The sequence below is a fragment of the Andrographis paniculata genome, unplaced genomic scaffold (assembly GCF_009805555.1).
Source record: "Andrographis paniculata isolate CXL003 unplaced genomic scaffold, ASM980555v1 Contig65END, whole genome shotgun sequence".
In the NCBI taxonomy this organism is placed as follows: domain Eukaryota; kingdom Viridiplantae; phylum Streptophyta; class Magnoliopsida; order Lamiales; family Acanthaceae; genus Andrographis; species Andrographis paniculata.
In genome coordinates, this window is record NW_026137601.1 from 53899 (window position 1) to 81804 (window position 27906).

The window sequence follows — 27906 nt, forward strand, 5'->3', positions numbered from 1 at the left end:
AACTAATAATAAATAATAAAAATAATAATAACACTTTTCTATTGGAAAATATATTCATAAAATTGTACTTCCTCCGTCTTAGATACCATGTCCGTATTGCTGTTTCTGTCCATCCCACGTACCACGTCACTTTCCTTTTTTGGAAAATAATTATACACTTTAATCTCATTTTAAATTTTTTTAATTTTTTTTTAATTTTAATTAAACTAATTAGTTATCTTAATCTTAATTTATAATTATTTATATTATAGGATAATTATTTTCACTAATACATTCTTAATTATCTATTAATTACACTTCTCCTAAAATACTGTGTTTACAGTGTAGCAGACACGGTATTTGGGACGAATGAAGTATAATATATCTCAATTTAGCGCATATTAGTCGTTACAAAAACGATAAATACTTTTATGTTTATTATAGAATTATTCATTGTATTTTGATGACTTCAATGAATATGTGTATATATATATATATATATATATTTATATTTGTATTATTAAAATATTAATAATTTTCTTATGCCACTAGATTCTTAAAATATTATTATTATTATTGAGATAACATTAAACCATAACTTTAACTTTAAAATGTTCTTGTTTATTTCAAAAAATATTTTTAGTTTTGAAAAAAAAATCAATACAAAAAAAATTAAAATACCTTTTCTAAAAATGTAAAGACCAAAAACTCATTTGAAAAGCTAATTTAAATGGACCTTAGTTTTACTTGTCATACTAATTTTTTTTTAACCTTACAAATGTAATTTGCAGGTTATTGCATTTGAGGAGAGGTAAGGTTCACTTATTTTGTACCGTTGAAACGTGATTCGGATTTAGTGCTCTATCCGATTTGAAACTAAATCGAAAGAATTATTTCAATTGGTAGGGTTCCTTTTGGACTTATTCTAATTAATAACAAATAAGCTTAGGATGTAGGGTATTTTAGGGTAGTTATAAATAAATATCTATGGTTTCTAGTCGTATGATATGACTGTAACTTTCTTTGAATCAGTATAATAAAATATCTCCGATTGCGGATGGATGTAGATTGACACATTGTTACCAAACTACATAAAATATCTGTATTCTTTATTTATTTTCTCTCTCATTTTCTCGTTACATGTACATTTAACAAATTTTGAATGAATTGTTTTTTAATAATATACATAACAAAAATAAATGGGTACGTACATAGAGAGTAAATTGGCGCATTACCACATGGGATAAGGTGGGCAGGCAATCGGATGCGGCCGAACACGCGCCTGCGTGGCGCCATATGAACGGCGCCGATGTGCTGTGTGTGGGCCTCACTCACCATTCACCATTGCTTTGACAAACCGACAGCGACCACTGTACTTATCCCCTTACACCACTCTATACGTATACATACATACATATATATATATATATAACCCCCACGGTATCTCTCCCCAGTTCTGGAGAATTCTTTCGAACCCCCACCCCCAATCCCAAAACTATCCTATAATAATAGTAATCAATCAATCCATCTTTCTGGTTTTCAGAGATTCAGGATTGGAATCACCCCTCAAAATTACCACCCCCCCTTCTCTCTCTCTAAAAAAAACAAGGAAAAGGAAAACATGGGTGTCCGAGACCCGTGCTCACAGCTGAGGCTGCCGCCGGGCTTCCGGTTCTACCCGACGGACGAGGAGCTAATGGTGCAGTACCTCTGCCGGAAAGTCGCCGGACACCATTTCCCTCTTCAGATAATCGGCGATATTGATCTCTACAAGTACGATCCTTGGGAACTTCCAGGTACATACATATACATACAGACAGACATTTGCAACCACTTCTTCTTCTTCTTCATGTTTCTCTCTTCTTCTTCTTACATCCTATGTATGTATGTATATGTAGGGAAGGCGTTATTTGGGGAAAAGGAATGGTACTTTTTCAGCCCACGAGACAGAAAGTATCCAAACGGGTCGAGGCCGAATAGAGTGGCGGGGTCAGGGTATTGGAAAGCCACGGGGACAGATAAGATTATTACAAGCGATGGTAGAAAAGTGGGCATCAAGAAAGCCCTCGTCTTCTACATTGGCAAAGCCCCCAAAGGGACCAAAACCAATTGGATTATGCACGAGTACAGGCTCTTCGATCCCCCAAGAAAGTATGGGGGCACCAGGGTATATGTTCATTTCATTCTTGATTATTTAATTTGATTTATTTAATAATGTTTTGATTGTTGCTGATTCTTGATTGATTGACTTGATGATCGCAGTTGGATGATTGGGTGCTGTGCCGAATCTACAAGAAAAACTCGACCGGGCAGAAGCCGGTCGGGCCGTCAGGGTCTCAAACCGGGGAGTACAGCCACGGTTCGCCGCCGTCGTCGCCGTCGTCCCAATACGACGACGTATTGGACTCGCTGCCCGAAATGGATCTGCCCAGGATGAATAACGGCAGTCCTCCCAAGAAGCTGAATCTTCAGCAATTGGGCTCAGGGGATTTTGATTGGGCCACTCTTGCGGGCCTTAGCCCGATCGTCTCCGAGCCCGCCCACCCCTATTTAAGCTCACGAAATGACGGTTATACCCCTGCACCTCCCCGAACCGACGAGGTTCAGAGCAGGATTGGGAACCCGGGAGGGAACAACCCGGGACTGTTTGGATTCGGGTTCGGGGCAGGTGACCCGTTTGGGGTGAGGTACCCGGATCAAACGGGCGGGTTGGGGTTTGGTGCTAATGAGAATGAGTTGAAGGATTGTTCAATTTGAGGGGGCGATTTGTAAATATGGTGATTCTTTGGGGCTAAAAACACATTTTTGGGGTGGATAGATTCAGATTGGCCATGCATGTTGCACCATTTTGTAGTAAATTAGTTTGATTGTCATTACAACATTAGCACCGCAGAGAGGTGCGACTTGTGAACAAATTTATGTAGCAATTGCGAATTTTTATTATATAAATAATAAAGTAGGGTGTAACTCTTACTAGATATTTTATTTGAAGTTACAATGCAATTCAAATTTATTTTAAATCAGTAGTGGGAACTGGAGCCCCTTAATATATTGTTCTTAAGTATATTAGTCAAACTTTTTTTCATCATCTCTCGCTTGAGGGTTGGGTCTAGCTTCGAATTTTTCTTGGAACGAATGAAGTATTAAATCATTATTTGTTGGTCGCAATAGAGCCTCACTCAATGTTGGTATTTAAATTAAGGGCAGCAGTGGAACAAAACCATTTAATGTCAGCATCTCTTGTCTTTTTAATCTGGTAGATGTTTTTCAAGCTGAAGATATATGAGGATGTGGAGGTGGAGGGTCCACGTAGTCCCACCCACCCCCTCCTACTACATACGATCAAATTGGATTTCAATTTCGATCTGATATTTTTTACCAGATGGCTGTGGGAAGAAAAGCTGGTGTGTTCTTTATTATTTATTTAGTTCTGCATTTATTAATGATGTTTTGGGATTTGAGAAAAATAAGAAAAGGGTATCAATATCATTAGTTGTGTGGTTCTTGTTGTTTTGCGATTCGTAGGCACAGATGACCAATGAATGTGTGTTCTTGCTTCTCCCCTCTTTCGCTATCTATATCTCTTTTCTATGTCTCTTCCATCGATCATTTAATCCCTACCTAATCTCTATCCAATCTCCCAGACTATGATCCATTCGATTATTCTTAAGGTTTCGATCACAACTCAGAATAATGTCTGCTGCATCATCACTGCCATGATGCAGCGCCGGATTATACTCAATTGTGGGTAGAGCAGCCAGCCATGGCGGACGACGAGGCTAATTCGAGAAGAGACGACGATGATAATGATAATGATACTGATAATGATTATTGTTATTACAGCTGTTACGATTCTGGTCTGAATTCATCATCCTCGTCATTGACGAAAACCCCAATTTGCGGCGGCGATGACGTCAGCTTGCGACAGTGGCTGGACAATCCCGACAGGGCCGTCGTCTTCTCCGAATGCCTCCACATATTCTCCCAAATCGTCGACATCGTTAGCCTCGCTCATTCCCTCGGAATCGTCGTTCAGAATGTCCGGCCGTCGTGTTTTATCATGTCCTCCTTCAATCGAGTCTCCTTCATCGAGTCTGCTTCCTGTTCCGATTCCACCGGCTCCGATTCCCCCGATCCCTCCGACGCCGCCGGAATTCACTTTCCGATCGACGACGATGACAACGACGGCGAAGATCATCTGCAGCAGCATTTGTTTCCGATGAAGCAAATTCTGGTGATGGAATCCAATTGGTATCGAAGCCCCGAAGAAGCTTCTGGAACTCCGACTTGGGCTTCCGACATTTATCAGCTTGGCGTCTTGCTCTTCGAGGTCGATAACGATAATGATATTCGGACATTGTTGAATTATGAAACTGTGTTCTTGCATACTGAATTATTGTTTTAGTTCAATCTGGTTTTGTCTGAAAATCTGTTTTAAGCAGCTGTTCTGCACATTCGGCTTCGCTGAAGAGAAAACCGCGACAATGGCGAGCTTAAAGCATCGAGTCCTTCCGCCGCAGTTGCTGCTCAAGTGGCCTAAAGTAGCCTCCTTTTGCTTAACATTGCTGCATCCCGATCCGAGTAGCCGGCCTAAAATGAGGTCGTGATTATTCATCGAATTTGCGGCCTAAAATGCCTTGAGTAGTTTCAATTTTGCTTCTTTTTCGGCGCGATTCTGTTTCGAACATATTATTTTCCTATAGTTTTTGGGAAAAATTTAGCCTCCCTTCTTATAGAAGTTTTTGAAATTTTAAAATGGATAAGAATAGTAGCTCGTATTTTATACGATATTTAAGAAAAAAAAAAAAAAAAGTCTGCATTTTTCATTGCAATCACAGCCTAAAATGTGTCGAGTAGTTTTAGCTCTGCTTCTTCCGCGCATTTCTGTTTCGAACATATCGTTTTCCTATAGTTCGTTCAGATAAAAGTTTTGGAATTTTGGAGAATTATAAGAATGGTAAAAAGTTGATATTTGATATTACTGTTGATAAATAGCGTCAAAAGTTTTCGCTCGTTGTTATGCTCACTTCTGCTCTGCATCTACCAGTGAACTGCAGCAGAGCGAGTTTCTGAATGAGCCGAGGAACGAAATCGAAGAACGAGAAGCCGCGACAGAGCTTCGAGAGAAGATCGAGGAGCACGAGCTGCTGCTGGAGTTTCTACTACTTCTACAAAAGCAAAAACAGGACTGCGCGGATTTACTTGAGGAAAAATTATTGTACATATCATCCGACATAGAAGAAGTCACAAAGATGCAGACGAATCTACGGCTACAGGGGAGTGCAAGCTCGCCAGGTCTCGATAAAATGAGCATTGCAGATGATGAATCTTCTAGCTCCGGCTCGAGAAAGCGAATCAAGCAAGGAATCGAAGAAAATCCAGGAAGGATTCTGTCGAAAAGTTCCCGACTGATGAAGAATTTTCGGAGAATGGAATCTGTGTATTTCTTGACGAGGCAACGAGCCGCGAAACAAGTCGAAAGAAGCTTGATCAGAAATCCGTTGTCAAAAGAGGCGTGCGATGAGCAGAGGCAGAGCGGATGGATTAGTACATTCCTCGACGGATTGCGCAAATATCTTTCATTTAGTAAATTATCGGTGAAGGCCGATTTGAAGCAATGCGATGTCTTGAATTCGTCGAACCTCGTGTGCTCCCTTAGTTTCGACCGTGATGGGGAGTTTTTTGCAATGGCGGGTGTGAACAAGAAGATCAAAGTTTTCGAGTATAACTCGATTTTAAGCGAAGATTGCGACATACATTACCCCGTCGTCGAAATGGCAAGTCGATCGAAGCTAAGCAGCATATGTTGGAACAGCTACATCAAAAGCCAGATCGCGTCGAGCAACATCGACGGCATTGTGCAGGTATCCTCGCTTCAATAATTCGCGCTCTTTTTTCGAATGATCGAAAGATCGAATCTTTTCGATAGGTATGGGATGTCACCAGAAACCAGACAGTCGTTGAAATGAGAGAGCACGAGCGGCGAGTGTGGTCTGTCGACTTCTCGGTGGCTGATCCGACGATGCTCGCCAGCGGCAGCGACGACGGATCGGTGAAGCTCTGGAATACCAATCAGGCAAATTCTATTTTTGCACTTGGCGAATGTCAAGCTTTGAAAACTATACAAATGTACTATCGACGCGCGCTCGCCGAGTGGCGTAAGGGTTGTTTTTCTTACATGAATTGGCGACGCCGCAGGGAGCGAGCGTTGGTGCTATCAAGACGAAGGCCAACGTGTGCTGTGTGCAGTTCCCGGCAGACTCAGGTCGCGCCATTGCGTTTGGATCCGCCGATAGTAAGATATATTACTACGATCTTCGCAACTCGAAAGCGCCATTGTGCACGCTCGTCGGGCATAATAAAACGGTGAGCTACGTGAAGTTTGTCGACTCGAGGACTCTCGTCTCGGCGTCGACTGATAACACTCTAAAGTTATGGGATTTGTCGATGTGCACGTCGAGAGTTGTCGACTCTCCTCTGCAGTCGTTCACTGGCCATCTTAATGTGAAGGTATGCGTCGTATTGTAAGTCTCTGTGTTTTATTTATTACGTAAAAATTTTTAGATATTAGAAGATGGACATACACCACCCTTTGGAAGGTTTTATTAGAAATTTTATCTAGTTTCTCAAACAAAATTGAAAAAAAGGTAAAAGTTATCAACATTATTTATTTTTATTTGTAAACTCCTGTCCGTAGATAAATAAATAAATAAATGATACGTGTATCCCTAATAGCTTTAGGTGAAACAATTATGTTAGATGATGTAAATGACTGTCTCACTAAAGGCTCATTTACATCATTTAATATGGTATCAGAGTTTTAGATTTCTAGTTCAAGTCACTCTGTCCCCATTTGTTGTCATCTATGGGCAAGTTTAATTTGGTGGCGTTTATCCCCTTGGCTGTGACCGGGTGCATATCTCTAATAGATTAAGCTTTTAGGTGAAACGATCATTTACATCATCTAATCTAATAATTTTATTTGTTCCTAATGGCAGAATTTTGTGGGACTATCAGTGTCTGAAGGATACATTGCAACTGGTTCGGAAACAAACGAGGTATGTTCTCTCATCTTCATCCATTGCAAATCTGTCAAACCTTTTGGAGGATTTTGTGTCGACAACTATCGATTAGAACGTGTTTGTTTTCCGATTAGCATTGAGATGATGCGTGAGTGAGTGCAGGTCTATGTGTACCACAAGGCTTTCCCGATGCCGGCGCTGTCGTTCAAGTTCAGCAGCACGGATCCATTCTCGGGCCAAGTAGACGACACGGCGGCGCAGTTCATCTCGTCGATTTGTTGGCGCGGACAGACATCAACCTTAGTAGCTGCCAATTCAATGGGAAATGTTAAGCTTCTGGAGATGGTTTGATCTCCATGGATTTTGATTGCCCAGACTGTCGGAAGAGCTATATATATCAGATATGTATACACACATAATATATGATTTTGGTTAGTTTGTAGTGAACAGGTGATCTTTAACTTGGACACTCTGCTGTAGTTAATAGTGTATACATATACATACATACATATATATGTATTTAGTTGGAAGGTGGGAGAGGGAAAGATATTTTCTGTAAATTTCTTCCTATGTATATAATTTTACTTCTATATTTATTTATTTTTTTTTATTTTATCAATATTAGAACTGTTAAGATAATGGGTAGAGGTGCTCATTATAATCCATAATTTGGCAGAACCGAGTTATACTGGAGACAGTTAAAATTTTAAATTACTTAGACAAACCCGTGGAACAGACAAACCCATTTTCAATTTTTTATAGAGACATTTAAAATAATATTTTTCTATATATATATAAATAACTCAACATATTTTACAAAATCCCTAAAACATAATGCATTGTTTGAGAGGAATATGAACAAAAATAAGCAACTGGTTACAAATTAATCAATCCAGCCAATTAACTAAAATCAGAAAACTCAATCTATTTTGACATTTCTAAAATATACCAAGGGACAAGCAAGAATTAGTGCACATGAATCTAACAACTTTATTATATATATATATATATATTTGTGTACTAGTATAGAAATTCTGTAAAGCTACATTCTACGACTAATATGTTACTATTATTGGTTCTTTTTCTTTTCTTGTTTTTACCTTCCTCCCCTTTCCTCCTCTGGCCTCAACCAAGACTTAAGATTGAGGTTAAAATGGTAGAAACCAAAATCAAGATCGATCTCTCACCTACCTACATTGTTGCTCGCTGAATCTTGGGGACGAGAGTAGATTATCAATAAGCTTTCGAAGCCGTCGAGCCCCCGGAGAAGGTCGAAGTTTAGTCGGATTGCCCACCTTGGCGCAACGAGGCTTACCCTTGCACCAACCGCCGGGAGTGAAGCTCGTATTCTTTCTCCGGAGGAATTCCCGGTCGATCTTGTCCAGGACAGGATTGTCCTGTTTGAATTTCCGAGCAAATGGAGCGCAGCTCGCCATCATTTTTCCGGTGTCGTTGACAGTTAGAGTATGAGGGTGCTGTTTCGGGGGGTTGTCCCAAGAAATATAGTGCATGTCGTGGTTGATCACAGTCGGTATGAACTCCGGCGCATTGCAGATAACAGTCTGAAAATACCCTTCAGGTGAAGAAACGAAGTTCGCGTAATACATAAGCAGGGTTCTCGGGAGATTGTCCCAACCCCATATGCAGTACTCGACGAATGCGCGGGATAACATCATCCACGCCGACCCTGCATGACCAAACGCCGATGACAAGTTAATGGTAAGTTATAAAATTCACGTTGAATTAATACGTGCGTATATTAGAAGTTCTTCATTAGCTTACTTAAATAACTTAACTACAAACGGTTCAGTAAAGATATTGATGCAATATGAACGGATAGACCAACCAGATATGAAGCCAGGCTGTGCATATACAATCAAAGTCTTCAACAAGAAAATTCGGTTCATAAATATATGAAAGCAATGTGTCCCGAAGTACCAACCAACCACCAAACAGTTAGCATTAAAGTCGGCTAAATTGAAATATACCGAAGAAGTTTGTAAAAGGACATACCTAAAATTCTCATCATGATGTATAAATTAAATATGGCTCGACAGATAAGTTGGGGAGAAGCAATAACTAACCGGTAAATAATTTGAATGACGTTGGTAAATTTCTCCGGGGTGAAACCCAGAATATGTCGGATTTGGTTGATTGGTAGAGCCCGGGATCTATAATCAACGGCATTGCCCTATGTGACCTGCGGCAAAACCATTATTGTAAATTGTCAAACGCTCATGGCCTAATCTTACCCATAGCACAACTCATGTAAGTGCGGGACAAACTTACGCTTTCCAGCCTAAGCGACTAGTGTGTTCTATGAAATTGAGTTCTCTCGACAAATTGGAGAACGTGTAAAGGAGATCTGCAAGAAAAAGTAAATCATGGTTAAAGAAAAAGAAGAAAGGCTGATCAAAAGTAGTAACTAAAAACACATCAACATTATAAATTCAACACAATTTCGATGAGAGAACGAGGTGAAAACTAACCGTCTTGAGTCACCAAAGGATAGTCCGACGCGCTAAGATTGATAAACCAATCCCAATCTTTATACTTCTTCAAAAGAATAGCGCAAGCGTGAAGAGTATTAGCAACCATTGTCGGGCCTCTATAAGTAACCATATTCGATTTCTTGATCACATGAACATTCCCAACTTTCGAAAACAGGGTGTGGTTTTCCACCCGAGATGTAAGCTGCAATCTCTCTTCCAATGGCGCTTCACGATCCAGATGGACGGCATAATAGTTCAACGGATGATAGAGAGCATGAAGAGTTCTCCATAGCTTCTCTAAATCTCCCCTTGATCCGGAAACCAGATAAGCAAATTTAGGGAGGGGGGGCAGAGCTGGAGGAGGTGGAACTTGAGTAATCTTCGACTCAGACAAATAAGGGGCACTACCACTCGTCATATCGCGAGTAGGAAATAATGCAAAAAATGAATTGATTGTGTGCAGTGACGCCATGTTGAAGGTCGTCGCGAAAAGAAAGATGCACATCAAGGAACTTAGGATGAGAGGGAACACCCATTTCTTCTCTACGCCGACAAACCCCATTACAAAAACCTATGATCATTTATTCTACTACGAAATTCTCGTCGAGGCTAATTCCTGCTTGATCCAAAAATTTTCAGGATCACAGGATAATAAAAAATCAAATGGCTGGCAGCAAAGAATCCCAGTTCTTTCAACGAAATGTACTTAAAATTTACCTGTTGAATTAAAAACATTAACAGCTTTCCAAATTAACAACTACATTAACTAGTCTGAGCCTACCAAATCTTAAAACTGCAATTCCTAAAAATAAGCAAAAGTCAATCAGACCAAAGTTTGAGAACAAAGACAAAAATGGAGTATCTATCATATGCGTTTCCGAATTTTTATGCCAGTAATGGAATTTCCCCTTATGAATTTAATTACACCATGAATCCTGCTTAATAGAATGAACAAAGCCAAAAAAAGACAGTAAAATCCAAACAGCAATTATATATATGAACACTGAAACTTTAGGCAACAAAATAGGAAAAAACTCTCTGTCCTAATGAATCAATCTAGGGTTCCAAGAGTAATCCAAAGTTAGAATCGGAATCCAAATCGAAGTTCCAAACATTAATTAACCTCCACGATTATGCACAATTAAACAACCGAAAACCGGAGACAAAGTCAAAGAGAAATATAAATTCAGAATTTATCTCCAGAGAAACTAAAAATCGAATTCAATAGAACCATCGGAGGCTCCGATCAATTAATTAACAAGTCACAATCCAGAATCGTCGACAACTACGGCGAAGAACACGGAAAGAATTGCATGGACCTCAACAGTCGAAGTAAATCAAATCCAGTCCAATTTGCTAATCGAAGCAGAGCTACTTAATTCTACCTTGTTTCTAAACACCACAATACCTCCACGCACACAAATATACCCCTGGATAACCGCAACTACACACATACAAAAAACAAGCTAAGATAGAAAAAAGCTGCGCACCTCGTTTGCAGAAGAAGCTCGTCGGTCCAGCGAGCGACCATAATTCTAACTTAGAATGCACGGAACAATGGCGGATTTGGTTCAGATTTTGAGGATGCGTTGTCGACAATGAATTGCGAGCGAGTGGCAAAATGGTGCCAGAATATGAACACACAGAGAGAGAGAGAGAGAGAGAGAGAGAGAGAGAGAGAGAGAATGGTGATCGCCTTCGTCTTGAAGATCATTGAAGCAATTAATGAGTGGTTTCCTCGTTTGACTCACACGCGCCCCTCCATCGCTGTATCAAACTTTTTTGTTCTGTAAATAGGATTTATATATATACGGTAATTAATATTTTGTGAGAAATTCGTACGTCAAATATTTATTTCACTGTAGGTTGATTAATTGTAAAGTGTTTTAATTTTGTAAAATAATTTGAAAATTTTTTATATGAAATATAAAAATGTAATTAATATAAAAATAATAAATATATATAATTAAGATGAATTAATTTTTGTGTGTAGTACGATGAACTATGCTGATAATAATTTCATAATTTCAGATGATTTTTAAATACAAAAATAAAAAAAAAATTGTATAAATATTATAGAATATAATATATTGTATATTTTTTATTGTAATATTCTTTGAGATTCATGTAACACAATTTTAAGGTGGTTTAATTATTATTGTTATATTTTTTAAAGTAAATTAAAATTTTGAACAATCAAAAATAGATAATAAATATACATAAGTAAAAAAAAACTATAAGGTGAAATTGTAATATTTTAAAAATATCATATAAAAAATACAAGCAAAGATGGATTTTTAAGTTAAAAGAGTCGTGTATTTGCTTTATATTTAAATATGTGTTTCTTATAGCCAAATTGTGGTATCTTTTTTTTATAGTCGAAAGACTACAAATGGTAAGTCATTTGTAAATAATTTTGTATCGATTGTATTGAGATATGATATATATACATATATATTTGCTCATGTATTTAAATATTTTATCAAAATATGTGTAATAAAATAAAAATTCATCCGAGAAGATCGATTCTAACATCATTATGATAAGTCGAATAATTAGTTACTTGTAAAATAATTTATTTATAATTTTGGCATTGGTACATATATTCTTTATATATATATATATATATCTAATCAAAATATATGTAATAAAATAGTATTTCATTCAAAAAAGTTCAATTTTATCACTTGTTATGACAACTTGTAAAATTATATAATAACCATGCAAGTAATTTGTACACAATTTTGTATTGATGGTAGCATTAGCATGGGTGTGTTCTTTTGGGAGGTTTTTCGGATTTTTACTACTTATTCAATTTTTTTTTAAAGAAATATATAATCAAATATTTATTTATTTTTTATGTTATATTAAAAATTAATTTTACATTCAAAATATTACGTCAATTCCTATTTATATCACATCATACAAATATTTTAATTCAATATTTTTACTATTCAAATCTTAACTCAAAATCCAAACTTAAAACAGACACACCCATAAATTTTTCTTGTATATTTGAATATCTCATAAAAGTGCATTGAGTGAAATAACAGTTCCTCGAAAAGTTCAATTATAATAACCTTAATTATGACAAGTCAAAAAAAAAAAAAATTAACTGCCAATTATAAGCTAAACAAAAATTCAGTTAACCAAAATTTGCTTCAAATACAATTTATAGTATTGAACAACTTTTATTCGATTCGAATATCAAATATCTATGTATTACACAGAATAAAATTGTGTCCCGATCCATACCTACCATCATTAAAATAAAATATTAAATAAATTCTCCATAAAAAGTAAACGAAATTCTCTCTAATGAGTATCTCTTTAAGTAACAAAAATATGATAATAGACCGCATCTCGACACGTTTGAAAAATACAAATACAAAATTTATGTATAGGCATCAATCATTCAGATTCACATCAACGGTTGAAATTTTTTGAAGCTCATAGGCATGTAATATTTATTTTTATTATTTAATATACTTCGTAATTATCAATTGACTTTAATTTAAAAGGACTTTATAAATCGAATAAATAATGTAGACATTTTTTTTTTACATTTTTTTCTGTTCATATCGTGTTGAAAGTACAATTCAAAGCAATTAGATATATTTTATTTATTGAATTAAACATATTTTTAAGGTTTGTTTAATTAAACATAATAATTTATTGGTCAATGAAAGCATTAGTACGATAATTTGATATTTTTATCTTTACAAATATAAGAGAAATAAATATTTTTTAAAAACTAAAAGATATTTTAGTAATTATATATTGATTGTTTTTACTATAATAATAAAGTCATACTTTTGAAATTACATACGAAAATGATAAAAAAATATAATATATTAAATTAAGCCGGGTGAAATATTTTAATTTTGATATTTTATTAGAGAAAATAATATATTTTTGCTAACAAATATACGTACCAAATAATATTAATTTGTCTTTAAAATATAAATTACCTCCCAATAGTTTCAAATTTTCAAAATTACATTATTTAAGTAATAAGTTTTTTTATTTAATAAAATAATATTATTATATTATCGCCCTCCTATTAGATGGACCACTAAATTTAAATGACAAAAATAATAAATATTTATTAATAATTGTGCATAGAAAAAAGAGGGGGCTTAGTTATTATCAAATCCATTTTCATAATTTAAATATATATATGTACAATTATTTTAGCGGTAATAAATATTTATTAATAATTGTGCATAGAAAAAAGAGGGGGCTTAGTTATTATCAAATCCATTTTCATAATTTAAATATATATATGTACAATTATTTTAGCGGTGTTCAATTGATATTTTATTTTATTTTTAATACTTTTAAATAAAATTAATTATTCAATTACTATTTTATGGATGTCAAACCGTAGGCGTAGTGTGTATTATTATTATTATTATTATTATTATTATTATGTATTTCATTAATACTTGAATATTATAATTTTATATAAGAATAAATTTATATAAATATATATATATATCATATTTAAAATGAGCAAATTGCATAGCAACTTAGATATTAAAAAATAAAACAGATTAATAATTCAAAAAATAATTACAAAAAAAAAAATATATACTCCTTTCGTCCCAAAAGTAAATATTTATTTTTTTTTCACGTAGTTTTATGAATATTAGTATTATATTGGGATATAGTAAGAATAAAGTAGAAATAACTAAAATAATCTTCTTAGTATGTTTGATATAAAGATAATGACATTTGTGTAATATATTGTAAGCTGTAAGGGTATTTGTAATGTTAGGTAAATAGTACCGTTACTAAAAAAGGATATTGATACTTTGTTATGGGACGAACTAAAATGAAAAAATTAATATTTTGTTACAAGACTGAGGGAGTATATCAAATGAATACACTCGTTTTTATATATATTAATGTCAATATATTTTTTTTATTAATATTTATGGAGAATCATTTCTATAAAATATATGTCAAATGAATACACACTTTCTTATATGCTTTGTTCTATTTGAGTTTTTTTTTTTATGAAAAATAAAATAAAATTATAATCACAATTATCTATAAAATATATACTCCCTCCGTCCCGTAACAAAGTATTTATTTTTCCATTTTAGTCCGTCTCATAACAAAGTATCAATTTTCTTTCTTACTAACTGTACTTTCTACTTAACATTACAAATACCCTTACAACTTACAATATGTTACACAAATATCATTACCTTTATATCACACATACTAATAAAGTTATTTTAGTCATTTCTACTTTATTCCTACTATATCCCAGTATAATACTAATATTTCTAAAACTACGTGCAAAAAACAAATGGATACTTATTTTCGGGACGGAGGGATTATTATTTTTCTTATATAACATTACATATAATTACTATTTAAGTAAGTAAAAATACAAAACCAAATATATCCATAAATGACAATAAAAAAATAGAGATGAAAGTCCCTCATTTTAATCGGAAATGACATTGTTTTTACCATCAAAGTATTATTTTTAAGCATTGTAAAATACATATATAAGTTTATTGTGAAAATAATATTTAATTAAAAGGATAAATATAATATTGAATATTGATGATTTTAATCGTAATTGTCGCCTAATTGTATAGTAGGGTTAGGTCATGCATTTAATTGTCACACTCCCTACCCCTATTATAATTTTATTTATTTTTATTACTTAAATTATTATGATTAATTAATTTATTAATAATATTGTATTTTTTTTAATTTTTTTTTTGTCCTTTATGCCACCTCTCTTAAATTAATTATGTGGGGAAGTTTACAGATGGATTCAATGGTCTTGGAATCTATATAATAATATTTAAAAACTAGTAGGGATAATTTAATTCCACATATTATTATTATATTATTAGATGGGAGGAGATAGGAGTTTGTATTTAATTTTCAATATCATTTTCATATTATATGTAAAAAATAGAAAATTATATTAAGATTTATTTTGTAAAATTATTATATTAAAAAATGTAAAACCTTTTGTATCTAACACTTTTTTTTGTTTAAACAAGAATATTGTTATGGCCCGACATGATCTATTAATTAAAGTTTTAATTTAAATATTCTTTTACAATATATTATAAAATAAAAAAATTAATTATATATTAATGTTAAAAAAAATTAATTAGCAATATGTTTATCATAATTGTATTTATTTAAATTAATATAATTTATTTTTGATCAGACTATGCTTGGGCTTAAGCCCAATTAAAACTGAGTCGGGCCTATCGCAACATGGAATAAAAACAGGCTGGGCCAACCCAATATGAAAATATTAGCCTGACCCGAAACTAATTGCAGCACGTATATTTTACTATGTATTATCTCACATTTCAATAAAAATATAAAAAAGATTAAATAAACTATTATATTCCTTCCGTTTCAAAATAGTTGTCTTATTTTTTTATTTTTTTTTGTCTCAAAACAATTGTCAATTTAGTAATAATGATCTAATTTTATAACAAAATTATTCTCACTTTTTCAAACCATCAATAATTATTACGTTAATATATTTTTTAAAATTCTTAAAAATATAAGGATATTTTAGTCTTTTTAAATTTTACTTTTTACCCGAAAAAAGTATTTAATAATTATTTTATTTATAAAAAAAATACAGAAAAATCACACTATTTCATTTTTTTTTTCTATTAAATATTATTTAGATTTAAAGAACTTCAGAATATATGTGGAATACTATAAATGGCACAACAATGATCTTCGTCCTTTAATAAATAGCAATATATACTCTTTATGTGCCACTGGAATGTATTTATAAGTATAAAATATTTTAATATTTTTGCTCTTTTATTTTAAATATAATAATGTTTTTAATTTTTTTTTTTTAAAATATCAAATTATAATACTTATTTTTTATTTTTATATTATACTAAAAATAAATTTATATTCAAAACATGGCATTAATACAACATCCTGTTTTTTTTTTTTTTTTATCGTGCCTTAGTCACGAACTTGTCTTCATCAACAATTTAAAACACAGAACCTGCATGCAGCAAATATTAATTGCATCGAATTCACTCTTCAAGGTAAAAATCTAAGAAAAAAATGAATCTTAATCAACTATTTATAACACAAATTAAACTTGCACACAGCAAATATTAATAGCATTGAACCTCTTCAAAATTCAAATCTATGGACACTGAATTATCATCTTCTTCAATCATCCTTTTTTCATCTCTCATATTTCTTGCATTCTTATGGAATGTAATCACTCGTTCCAAACGTGCCCGGAATTCATTGATCAATCTTCCGCCGGGGCCGAGAAAGCTGCCGGTCATCGGGAACTTGCATCTCCTCATTGGTTCCGGACCAACCCATCATATTTTAGCCGACTTGGCGTCGAAACACGGGCCGGTGATGCACTTGCAGCTAGGTGAAATCAGCATGGTTATTATATCGTCGCCGGAGGCAGCAAAAGAGGTCATGAAGACGCACGACATCAACTTCGCTAACAGGCCATTCATTGCCGCGGCAAAGATTATTTTATATGATTATTCTGACATAGGATTCGCGCCGTGTGGCGAATACTGGAGACAGTTGCGAAAAGTATGCACAGTAGAGCTGCTGAGCGCAAAGCGCGTCCAATCTTTCCGTCCCTTAAGGGAAGAAGTGTTTTCGAATATGTGCAATTTGATAGCTTTGAAAGAAGGCTCGTCGATAAACTTGACTGAGAGAGTTTCCTTGGCGACTTGTGACATGGTTTTGCGGGCAGCTCTTGGCGATACGAATATTGACGAACACACAGCGATGATATATGTAACGAAGGAAGTTTTAGAGTTACTTGGAGGATTTTATGCCCGCGATCTGTTTCCCTCCATCACTTTGTTGCGATCAATCGGTGGATTTAGAGGCCGCATGGAGAAGGTGCACAAGCTGTCGGATAGGATTCTGCAGAAGATTATCGACACTCGAAAAGTAGCCAAATCTCAAGGCGATCAGCAGGAAAACTTGGTTGATATTCTCCTCAAATTCCATAAGGATACCGGGCATGAGCTCGGCTTAAGCGACGACAACATAAAAGCTGTGCTACTGGTTTGTCATTACAATTTTACCATGTTGAGTAATTTCGATGTTGTGGAGAGCTTCACTGATCAGTATGAATCTTCTATAGGATATGTTCCTTGCTGGAATCGAAACAGCATCCGCTACTACAGATTGGGCTATGGCGGAATTGATGAGACATCCGAGTGTCCTTAAGAAGGCACAAGATGAGGTGAGGCGAGTTTTCGGCGACAAGGGGTTTGTCGATGAGTCCGACTTCCATGAGCTAAAGTACCTAAACTTAGTGATCAAAGAGACTTTAAGGATTCATTCCCCAGGGCCTTTATTGCTCCCCAGAGAAAACAGAGAGACCTGTGAGATCAATGGATACACAATACCTGCAAAAACAAGAGTTGTGGTGAATGCATGGGCCATTGGAAGAGATCCCAAAAATTTGGAAAGATGCAGACAGTTTTATACCAGAAAGATTTCTCGATAACGATATTTCAGTTGATTACACCGGGAATAATTTCGACTACATCCCTTTTGGAGCTGGGAGAAGGATTTGCCCTGGAATGATATTCGGCCTCGCCGATGTCGAACTCACATTGGCAATGTTACTCTACCACTTTGATTGGGTTTTGCCACAGGGAATCAAACCTGAAGATGTGGACATGGCTGAATCCATTAGCCTTGCAGCAGTAAGAAGAACTCCTCTTAATGTGATTCCCAAATTGAAAAACCCTTTGGCTTCAAAGTAAAATGGAGGGACACTATTATATCTTCCTCAATTTCCATGTTCGATCGAGCCATTTGTAATCATTGAAAAATAAGGCTTGATCGATGTATAAGCACTAGCTACTGCTGATAATAGATTAAACCCTGTTTTACTTTTTCGAAACTCTGGTTAATAAATTCCATCTATCATACACTAGCTACTGATCCATACTTAATCGGCAGTTATTCTCATCTTAATATATATATATTAGGTGAAGTAGTATTTAAAAAACGAAAAAAAAACAGACACATCCAAAATAAGCTGGAGCTGGAGCTGGAGCCTGGAGTGCAGCGGAGGGTGCAACTTTGATATTGATAATCACCAATCGGTCGGTCAGTGTAGCCGGGAGTATTTTGGGGCTCGGCATCTGCCATGGCTGCCGCTGTCTTCGCCTCACGAGCTTTAACTACGAAGCTGAGGGTGAGGGCCATGTTTCTTTCGCACAACTCTACTTATTCTATTCCTTTCAGAATCAGCTTCGGAGTCTTCTCTCTTGCCGCTCCTTTCAACCCCTCAGGTCCCTTATCCCTATCTATCTATGTATTGTATCTGCATTCTTGTCATTTGCCTTGTCCAAGTAGTAGTTTATGTATTTGTTTTTCAAATCGTCTATTATTTTAAACAATTACGATTTTAGGGGGAGATTGATTTCCAATTTAGGGCAACGATACGATATTCCTCTTTTTATGGTTTCACCCTGAAATTTTTCGGTAGGCATTTTCACTAATCATTCAAACGGGGAATTATTTTTGGAGTGATATCTGTATCTATATTTTGAAAGTAGGAGTTATTTTGCTAACGATTTTGTAACTGGTCCATATTACAAGCGGTTGCTGATGATTTTGTTCTTCTTCCTTTGGAATGAAATTTGTTGAAGTTATGATTGATGACTTGAACAGTTGTTGCTGCTCTTGCAACACAGCTTTAGCTATTTGCACCTCGGCACAGGCAGCTACGGGTGATGTAAATATTTCCCTCAAAGGATTGGGAAACAAGAATGCAAGTGAAGATGTCAAGAGAATTCTTGAAATGGTATATACATGTTGTTCAGCTATATCGGCATTCTATACTTGTCTGTGTGCCTTGTGCAGATCATACTTGTTTTTCTTTTTTTCTCTTTTTGGTTGCCCACTAGAAGGAAGCATTTAAATTTTCTTTGAAGAACCCTTAACTATTGAGCATTAGGTGTTCATAGTTTTCCTTCTGTTTTGTCCTGTCTTAGGCCAATCGGGCTGTTTTAAGACGAGAAATCTTACATACAGATTTTCTCACTCCTCCTGTGCTAAAAGAATCCATGTTAGCATTAGAGAAGTTCTCAGATATAAAGATGGTTGCCCAAGGAGGATATCCAGAGGTGAGGAGTCATAAATTATTTGACATTCTGTTATGTGGTAAATTCCCCTTAAATAAAGTCTCTTAACATTGTAAATTTCAAGGCTGAGCGTTTTCGGCTTTCAGTTGGGCATCCGGATATTATGACATCCAATCCAGATACTATTGCAGCAATGAGGTGAGTTATATAAGTCTCCAGATTCGTTCTGGCTATTGATCCTATGGATGTTAGAGACCAGTAAAAATGAGATGCAGTCGAAAAATTGCTACAAATTAATCCATGCATTAAACAAATTACTGAGAGATTGATCTATCAATTGGCACACTCTTCTTAAAGCATGTATTTCAAATCCACATAATAGGGACCTAAATAGTATGTGTCTTTTTGGTGACTAGTCCTTTAGAAGGAATTGGGTGGATAAAATTCTTTCTTCTTCATCTTTTTCATTTTATTTATTTATTTTTTTCTTTTTGCTTCCATTTTCTTGCAAATAAACTCTTAGCTGTTCGGTACTTTCTTGTTCTTCTGGAAATTTAATTTTTGAAGCCACTAATGGTTTTGTGTTCAAGAAATTGCCGACACTCCTCTATTTTTCTTTATTGAAATACTGAAAATCTATATGATCTTTCTATACATCAAGGGTGTGTTTACTAAGGGTAATTAGGTTGAATAATATTATTTTATCTAATCTAATCACTTGTTTACTTTAGTTGATTAAAACCTGGGATTGATTAAAGCTGGCTATTATAATACACTAATTAAGGATAAATAATCCTACTTAGACGGGTGAGATTAATTAATCCTCAGTAATATTTGTACTAAAGCCTGTATAATCCTATATTTAATCAAGCAATGTAAACATAACATTAATTAATCGCATGATTGTACCTCATCCTAAGAAGTAAACACACCCTAAAGGGAATGCTGAGCATAAAGTGGATAAGATTATGAACAACATAAAAAAGTAGGTGCATATATTCCTAGTGTCCAGCTACAGATGGGATTTCATGCACTTCAATTGTCTATTTTCTTGCCTAAATAATAATTATGGTTTTCTCTTCACACTCTTTCAAATTTGAACTACACTGTATTTTCTCAAGTTCTTTCTAGTGAATGTATTTATGGCCACATGTTCATCAGCATCTTCAACAGTGTAAAAAGCATTAGAATCACTGCCACGGTGCCACCTGACTTTGCCTTCTGTTTGAGTTGTTAAGTTGTTACATTTGCTAGTATCTCTGGGAACTTTGGATTTGAATCTCATTCTCATGGCGACTTCCTTGGCTCAATTCTTGGAACTGGGATTGTGAGAGAGAAGCTAGGAGACATCATCATGTTGCAGGTATAATTTTCCAATTGTGTTCCAATATGAGATGATATGATTCTAGTTTTATTATCTTAACAGAGCCCGTGTTTTATTATCTTGAGAATACTTGGTTTCAGGAAATTGTATGACAGCTACTGATGCTCTTCATATAAATTTGGATTTGTATATATAGTTATATACAAATATGCCCTTATATAACTCATTGCTATTTCATATTTTGAACAAATTCAATAATGTCACAGAATACATACTGTAGTTTGATACTTTGATTTTAACATTACCCAATGATAGTGTACTACCACTAGAATTATCCAAGATGATTGGTGAAAGTGAAATCCCTTCTGTGGGTTGCTTAGACCAGAGATGGATAACAGTAATTACTTCGTCGAAATTATTTATTTTAAAACTTAATTAGTTTATTTGCTCATTCTTGGGACATGCCTCAAAGCTACTACATATCTTGGCATATATTCTCTTGATATTTTCGCTTGAAACTGTAATTTGACGATGCGCAGGGAGAAAAGGGGGCTCAGTTTCTTGTTGTCCCAGAACTTGTAGATTTCCTTGAGTCATCACTGGATAAGGTAAATATCTTGTTCTATATAATTGGTGAACAATGTTGGCAAGCAAACAACAAATTTTAGAGCTTGATTTGGCCTTTTTTTTTTCTTTCTTTTTTTTTAAAAAATTTTTTAAAGCCTGTACTGCTTCATAGTTTAAACCATTTGTTTAAATCAAGAATTAGTATTTCTGCCAAATTCCATATTCAGAAAGCCAAAAATGTTGTCCCTTTTTTCGAATTTTCATCTGCAGATAATTTTCATCTAAAGGGTTTCGTTAGGTGTGATAACCAAATCCTTAAAAGGATTATTATGATATTCTTGTTTGGAATGGTTAACTTAGCCCTGCAAAATCAGTTCATAAAGCTTAAGAATTCAATAATGAACCATGTAGTTCCATAACTTTATTCTCAGGTTAGGAATGTTTCGGTCACCTGCAGAAGGATACCCTTGGATGAGCTCAAATACCAGTCACCAAGGTTACTACAACAGTATAATTTAGTTTAATTTTCACAATGTATTCCGGCATAGTTCACAGGCTAATAACATCCTATGATTCTTAATAGGACCAAATCTTTGAAGACTGTAGAAGCATCACTAAGGCTTGATGCCATAGCTAGTGCCGGTTTCAAGATTTCGAGATCGAAAATGGCTAATTTGATCAGCAATGGAGATGTACGGCTCAACTGGGCTACAGTGGTGAAAAGCAATACAATTGTTAAGACAGGAGACATGGTCTCTGTAAGTGGCATAGGGAGATTAAAGGTCAGTTAGTAAGTATGTAATCTTGATGCTGTTTAGTTGCCTTGCCTGCAATCCAATTATTATTATTATTATTATCATTATTATTAATTCTTCTGTAATCTTGATGATTTGTACATAATGCTCAGGTTGGAGAAATAAACTCAACTAGGAAAGGGAAGTACACAGTCGAGCTCATACGGTTTTTGTGAGGGTAAGCTGTCACTCATTATTATTATTATTACTCCCTCCGCCCCACATACCATGTCTACATTGACGGAAGGAGCCCCACATACCATGTCTACATTGCCGTTTCCTTCCGTCAGAACATCTCATGTCACTTTTCTTTTTTAAAAATAATTATACACTTTAGTCTGATTTTAAACTTTTTAATTTGATTTTTTTTTAATTTAATTAAAATAATTAGTTATCTTAATCTTAATTTATAATTATTTATATTATAGATAATTATTTTCACTAATACATTTTTAATTATCTGCTCCTTATACTTATCTTAAATTCTCGTGACTCAGACTTTCAATGCGGGGCGGAGGGAGTATTGTTTATCTCAACGATATGTGTCATGAAAGACTCATTAATATTATTATTACTTAAGCTATTGTATTCAATCATATTTTAAAGACATTTATAGAATATGTCCTATATATTGTGTCTTGTATGACTGAAATAAGTGTAGTATATATAAAAAATGTAAAAATACATACTGTTATTGTACTGAAAAAATTCAATTCGGTATTATTCTCTACCCACTGTAGTAACAATATTTAGATCTAACTGATTATTATGTATTTGGGGGCTTTATTTATTTAGAAAAAGAAAAAGAAAAATAATCGATTAATGTTTTTTATTTTAGGTATTGGAACTAAAATCTCAATTGTTGTGTAGGTTTTATTTGTATTTACTTATTAATATTAGTGCTGCGAGTTTATAAGAAATAGTATTGATAATATAAAAAAATTATTCCATATTTTGTATTAAATTATTAAATTTTTATTAGTGTATTATATACATTGAGTTAATGTGAGTATATATTATATTTTTTTATAATATTTGCAGGGAATTATATGTTAAAAAATTGTTGGACGAACAAATCCAATAACTACATTTAAATTATTTAATAGGTTTAATTTATAAGGATAGCATAATTTTTGTATATGTTTTAATAAAAATAAAATGTGTTTCCAATTTATAGTTTAAATTTATCAATTTTAAATATTTTAATTTGCTAAATTGAAATAAAAGATAAACTTTATTATTTATCATAATAAATTTCCCGAATGACGTAAGTCATGTTGCTTTAATTTTGCATGTTACTGTTACAGTTTGAAATTTAAATTTGATATTTTTGGAGAAAAAATAAAATAAAAATGAACGCAACCATATATCTCATATTTGTACTATAGATTTTACAACAGTAATTTTTAACAAAAATGCAATAAATACAAGACGAACAAACTTGTGGCTTGAAAAAATAGGAAGAGATGGGTTAATTAAGAGTAGGATAATTGAATCCAGGAAGACATACATATAAAAAATAAAATAAAAGAAAATTCCAAAATTCTCCAAACAGGGAATAAAGTAAAAAAAGAAAGAAAGACGCGACAATATTCGAGGGTAGTCAAGAAGAGCATCCAATCTTTTAAACGAAAGGCAGCCATTTCATGCATCAGATTCAATTCCTTCCTATCACTATACACTCCATTTTCATTTTGATCCAATCCGATTAATACAAATTATTCGAGTTCCCCGCGCCTATAAATACCGGGGTTTCTCGTTCGAGCATACCATTCACACATACACAAACACACATATCTCTCCTCGTACACACAAACATCTACAAACATGTCGAGCAAGTGCACCAACTGCGACTGCGCCGACGCCACCCAATGCCCGTATGTCTCTTCTTGTAATAACTATGAGATTTTCGATTTTAACCCTTAAGTATATAACTATTTATCTATCGCGTGATTGAATACAGGAAGAAGGGCTACGCCCCTGAACTCATCAAGACCGACGAAAGGTACTTATCCTAACTTAGTTTATATATTTTTAAAAAAATATATAGTTTACATGTCGATTTGCCGTTAGTTCGAGTAGATGGCATCCTATCACACTCAATAACTATTTTATTTACGTCAATTCTTTTCTTGACGTGTTATGTATTAATTTGTTAAAAAGAATATAGTAAAATTTTTTGTTCGACAGTACTGTTAAATTATAGAAAAATTGAATTGGATAATCGAATTTATTCAATTTGGATGTTATAAATTAAATGTTTTTTCAGGTCGATGGAGAATGAAGGGATGGCCATGGATGCTCCGGCGGCACCGGAACACAACGGCAAGTGCACGTGCGGGGCAAACTGCAGTTGCACCACCTGCACGTGCGGACACTGAGAAGGTTTTAGTAATGAAGAAGAGAAGGGGACACTCCCATCATAACTAATGTGATGATGTATTGTAATAATAGTGAATAAATATGGGATCCTTAATATAAATATTATTATTATTATTATTATTATTATATTGTGATGTCCTAAAGTATTTAATTAATGGTGTGAAAGAACTTTGAGTGTCTCTTTTATGTTATTTGTGAGCCTTTTTATTTGCAGCTATATTGATTTTGGTAGAAGATATAGAGTATATTAATATAATTGAACATCACAATATTTGTACTAATATACTCCCACCGTCCCATTGAAAGGTTACTATTTTCTATTTTCGTCAGTCCCAAAACAAAGTTATCATTTCCTAATTTAGTAATTGTACTACCCACCTAACATAATAAACACCCTTTCAACTTACAATTTATTACACAAATGTCATTACTTTTATATTACTCCATACTAAGAAGGGTATTTTTGTCTTTTTTTACTACAATCTAATATAATACTAATATTCAAAAACCTACGTGCAAAAAGCAAATGCCACCCTTCCAATGGGACAGAGGGAGTAATATAATCACAACATAACATACATAAACAAAACTTATGCAACAAACGGACTATATGCTCTTTTTTTCTTTTTTGTCAAACTTTTTACTATGCGTTTTCCATTAATTTTTATAAAAATATACTGTTCATCTCACAAAATGGCGTATTTAAATGCTATTTAAACACAAAACGCAAACAAACAAACAATGAATTGATCAATGCCTTGACTAATTGTAAAATAAAACACAAGCCTCAAATTTTAAATTCAAGCATTTACTAGAAAGAACACATGAGAATAAGCATATGCAACGCAAATTACTAGATCAATAAAAAAATTTAAAGTTAAAGCAATAAAAAGATTCAATTCTAATAGGGCAATCACCCAATTTTCGTTTCAAATTATAAGCAAATATTACATAATTTCTCCAGCCAAAAGAAATCAAAATAATTATGACAAAAAAATAAGGAAAATACTATTTATCAATGGTATCAAAGTTCCTATGCTAGTTGGAAATAAAGTATGGATAAAATCTTTATTCTAATAGAATATCAAAAGTAAAATAAAATCATTTGATATCTAATTTAATTTATCTGACCTAAAGAGTCCTCTAATGGATGGGAACTATGCATTGTTGCTCAAGCAATTGATAAAATAAAATTGGATTTTAGGGTGGATTTTGTACAAGAAAATGGAAAATAGAGAAATGAAAATATCTCAATTTCTTTTAATTGTTTAAGAGAATTAGAGAAATCAAATGTAAAAAAAAAATAATTCCATTCCCTGTTTATTTCTGTTCTAGCACATAGAAATAAAGAAATGTGGACAAATAAAATTTCAAAAAACACATGGTGGCTTCATTTGGTAATAATTCTATTTTTACTATTCAATTTTCACAATTATATGTAAAAATATATTATTATAATCTCTCACAAAACATCACATTCAAATTACTATTCAAATAAAATTAAAAAAAAAAAATCGCCAACTAAGCCCCCATATTAGTTTGCAAATTACACTCCATTGAAACTCACTCTTACTCAATCCATCATCACCTCTTGAACGAACACAAATTGAAATACAAACAAGGCGAGCTCAACATGAAATGCTCTATCAACTAAGCTCATTAACAACTTCATACTCAAATTAAGCAGATAACCTAATTTTATTACTCTCATCTGGTATTACTAAGCAACGGTACAGAGTGAGTTATCGGCTTTGACATTTCTTCTCAAATCTTTCGCTGCATCATGATGTCCTTATATATTTATCCAAAACAATTATATGGTTTCTAACATTAGCACAAGGATATATATACCATCAATCCATGGCTCCCAAAACCTCCTCTCGACAACAATGACAGGGAAAAAGAAAACCAAAGCAATTGAAGGGGTGACAATGAAATCTAGAATTTCAATATTCTGTTATCCCTGGAGAAGCAACTAGGGAAATATAAATGTAAACAGCAAATAATTCACAATGAATGATTTCACTAAAAGCTGCTACTCGAAATCAGAAAAATCCCTAACACTGCAACAAGATTCTGAATCATAGCATCTAAACAATACAATTAATTTGTTCATAATAGGTAGCAGCAAGCAAAAATATACCTTTATTCTTCAATTTTGGTTTTGAATTATATGAGCATGAGAAGAATTAATTCAGCTTCAAAGGCAGAGTAGGGAGGTTATTGCATAGTACCGTGATGGTCCATTAGCTAATAGTCCACTCAAACTATAGTTCAGACATTGAATCCCTCTGCGCGAAGGCATCTCCGATGAGCCTCAATCCATTTTCCACAAGATTCTTCACCATTTTGCACAATGCATTCATCCCTCAGCTTCTTGGTCTCCGGGCAAGCACAACATATCTTCTTCTTTGGTTTTGAAGCAGTATCAGGCGATGCCTTGTCTTTCTGTGATTGCAAAGAGATAACAGAGGAAGGATTGTCAATTGGAAGCCCGCCCATTTTTAGCAATCCTGAGATAAGACAGACTTTAAAATCATATCAAAGGCAATCTCAAGATATTAACAATTGTGAAATAGATTCAGAACTGACAAAAAAATAAACAGTACTTCTTTTTAATGGAGATAAGCAACTCAAACAAGACATAAAATTCACGGATATCTGCAGTTCGCTTTTCAATTGAATATCGTATGGAAGATCCAACATAACATCACATAATCATATAAGCAAACCAATACTCTACAGAGAATATCGATGATCAGATCAACATTGCATATAACATCATATAATCATCAAAGCAGAAAATTAGTGCGGAACGTTGTGTTTTATCAAACAGACTTGTATGTTGAACAGATTCATTAGGAGTTGAGATCGAACAAACGAAGCAACACAAAGGTAAAATTACAAGAACCGAATTTTCAGTTACGGAAATTACGGAGAGACATACCGCACCTTAGTTTTCTTTCTGAGCAAGAAGGCACAAGAGTCCGAAGAATGTTCTTGAGGGGAAGGAAAATACAGATGGAGATGGTCTGTAGGGTTCTAGACTTTTCTTCGGCTTAAATACTTAATACCCGGTTCAACGCGAATCTTTTACCGACCCGACCCAGATATTAGTTATTTTTATTACTCTTTCCGTCTTATATTATTTTATTGTTCAAAGTCGTACGAAATTTTATACAATAATACCTAATTTAATATTAATATATAATAATTATTTTTATTAAAATATAA

The 27906-nt window shown here is 33.8% G+C and overlaps 6 protein-coding genes and 1 pseudogene across 9 annotated transcripts; 5 read left to right on the plus strand and 2 right to left on the minus strand.

Annotated features, from left to right (window-relative positions):
* The first annotated feature begins 1424 nt into the window (after positions 1–1424).
* On the plus strand, positions 1425–2957 carry LOC127262226 (NAC domain-containing protein 72-like). 2 transcript variants are annotated; one of them, XM_051290816.1, is made up of 3 exons: positions 1427–1775; positions 1878–2146; positions 2242–2957. In XM_051290816.1, exons 1-3 carry the CDS (start codon positions 1601–1603, stop codon positions 2734–2736), a joined length of 939 nt encoding a protein of 312 aa, XP_051146773.1. In that variant the 5' UTR covers positions 1427–1600; the 3' UTR covers positions 2737–2957. The 2 variants fall into 2 exon arrangements, with proteins under 2 accessions (XP_051146772.1, XP_051146773.1); XM_051290815.1 differs by having other exon boundaries at positions 1425–2146.
* Positions 2958–3068: 111 nt separating this feature from the next.
* On the plus strand, positions 3069–7601 carry LOC127262225 (protein SPA1-RELATED 4). The gene is made up of 7 exons (XM_051290813.1): positions 3069–4309; positions 4422–4579; positions 5027–5843; positions 5909–6055; positions 6178–6489; positions 6978–7037; positions 7164–7601. The coding sequence occupies exons 1-7, from the start codon at positions 3743–3745 to the stop codon at positions 7350–7352; spliced, it is 2250 nt and encodes a 749-aa protein (XP_051146770.1). The 5' UTR covers positions 3069–3742; the 3' UTR covers positions 7353–7601.
* A 255-nt stretch (positions 7602–7856) lies between these two features.
* Positions 7857–11218, minus strand: LOC127262076 (beta-glucuronosyltransferase GlcAT14A-like). Of its 2 annotated transcripts, none has more exons than XM_051290585.1 (5): positions 10984–11218; positions 9491–10109; positions 9291–9366; positions 9086–9201; positions 7857–8688 (listed from the first exon to the last, which is right to left on the minus strand). In XM_051290585.1, the coding sequence occupies exons 2-5, from the start codon at positions 10053–10055 to the stop codon at positions 8189–8191; spliced, it is 1257 nt and encodes a 418-aa protein (XP_051146542.1). In that variant the 5' UTR covers positions 10056–10109; positions 10984–11218; the 3' UTR covers positions 7857–8188. The 2 variants fall into 2 exon arrangements, with proteins under 2 accessions (XP_051146542.1, XP_051146541.1); XM_051290584.1 differs by having other exon boundaries at positions 9491–10210.
* Positions 11219–16590: 5372 nt separating this feature from the next.
* Positions 16591–18276, plus strand: LOC127262325 (salviol synthase-like; annotated as a pseudogene).
* A 132-nt stretch (positions 18277–18408) lies between these two features.
* LOC127262077 (uncharacterized) lies at positions 18409–23020 on the plus strand. Its single transcript, XM_051290586.1, has 10 exons — positions 18409–18810; positions 19216–19325; positions 19516–19647; positions 19730–19803; positions 20860–20968; positions 21469–21537; positions 21928–21992; positions 22080–22278; positions 22404–22468; positions 22788–23020. Exons 1-9 carry the CDS (start codon positions 18666–18668, stop codon positions 22464–22466), a joined length of 966 nt encoding a protein of 321 aa, XP_051146543.1. The 5' UTR covers positions 18409–18665; the 3' UTR covers positions 22467–22468; positions 22788–23020.
* Positions 23021–24003: 983 nt separating this feature from the next.
* Positions 24004–24863, plus strand: LOC127262079 (metallothionein-like protein type 3). Its single transcript, XM_051290589.1, has 3 exons — positions 24004–24167; positions 24254–24295; positions 24560–24863. The coding sequence occupies exons 1-3, from the start codon at positions 24118–24120 to the stop codon at positions 24669–24671; spliced, it is 204 nt and encodes a 67-aa protein (XP_051146546.1). The 5' UTR covers positions 24004–24117; the 3' UTR covers positions 24672–24863.
* A 1735-nt stretch (positions 24864–26598) lies between these two features.
* LOC127262078 (uncharacterized) lies at positions 26599–27725 on the minus strand. 2 transcript variants are annotated; one of them, XM_051290587.1, is made up of 2 exons: positions 27625–27725; positions 26599–27185 (listed from the first exon to the last, which is right to left on the minus strand). In XM_051290587.1, the coding sequence occupies exon 2, from the start codon at positions 27172–27174 to the stop codon at positions 26947–26949; it is 228 nt and encodes a 75-aa protein (XP_051146544.1). In that variant the 5' UTR covers positions 27175–27185; positions 27625–27725; the 3' UTR covers positions 26599–26946. The 2 variants fall into 2 exon arrangements, with proteins under 2 accessions (XP_051146544.1, XP_051146545.1); XM_051290588.1 differs by having other exon boundaries at positions 27620–27702.
* Between the last annotated feature and the right edge of the window lie 181 nt (positions 27726–27906).

Coding starts and splice junctions, on each gene's coding strand:
- LOC127262226 (XM_051290815.1), top strand. CDS start 1,601: ATGGGTGTCCGAGACCCGTGCTCACAGCTGAGGCTGCCGCCGGGCTTC. Junction 2,147..2,241: donor GAAAGTATGGGGGCACCAGG/GTATATGTTCAT, acceptor TGATGATCGCAG/TTGGATGATTGGGTGCTGTG.
- LOC127262225 (XM_051290813.1), top strand. CDS start 3,743: ATGGCGGACGACGAGGCTAATTCGAGAAGAGACGACGATGATAATGAT. Junction 4,310..4,421: donor TTGGCGTCTTGCTCTTCGAG/GTCGATAACGAT, acceptor TGTTTTAAGCAG/CTGTTCTGCACATTCGGCTT. Junction 7,038..7,163: donor CTGGTTCGGAAACAAACGAG/GTATGTTCTCTC, acceptor GAGTGAGTGCAG/GTCTATGTGTACCACAAGGC.
- LOC127262076 (XM_051290585.1), bottom strand. CDS start 10,055: ATGGGGTTTGTCGGCGTAGAGAAGAAATGGGTGTTCCCTCTCATCCTA. Junction 9,202..9,290: donor AGTCGCTTAGGCTGGAAAGC/GTAAGTTTGTCC, acceptor GTTTTGCCGCAG/GTCACATAGGGCAATGCCGT. Junction 8,689..9,085: donor GTCATTCAAATTATTTACCG/GTTAGTTATTGC, acceptor TTGGTCATGCAG/GGTCGGCGTGGATGATGTTA.
- LOC127262077 (XM_051290586.1), top strand. CDS start 18,666: ATGGCTGCCGCTGTCTTCGCCTCACGAGCTTTAACTACGAAGCTGAGG. Junction 19,326..19,515: donor TCAAGAGAATTCTTGAAATG/GTATATACATGT, acceptor GTCCTGTCTTAG/GCCAATCGGGCTGTTTTAAG. Junction 19,648..19,729: donor CCCAAGGAGGATATCCAGAG/GTGAGGAGTCAT, acceptor GTAAATTTCAAG/GCTGAGCGTTTTCGGCTTTC.
- LOC127262079 (XM_051290589.1), top strand. CDS start 24,118: ATGTCGAGCAAGTGCACCAACTGCGACTGCGCCGACGCCACCCAATGC. Junction 24,168..24,253: donor GCCGACGCCACCCAATGCCC/GTATGTCTCTTC, acceptor GATTGAATACAG/GAAGAAGGGCTACGCCCCTG. Junction 24,296..24,559: donor CTCATCAAGACCGACGAAAG/GTACTTATCCTA, acceptor ATGTTTTTTCAG/GTCGATGGAGAATGAAGGGA.
- LOC127262078 (XM_051290587.1), bottom strand. CDS start 27,174: ATGGGCGGGCTTCCAATTGACAATCCTTCCTCTGTTATCTCTTTGCAA.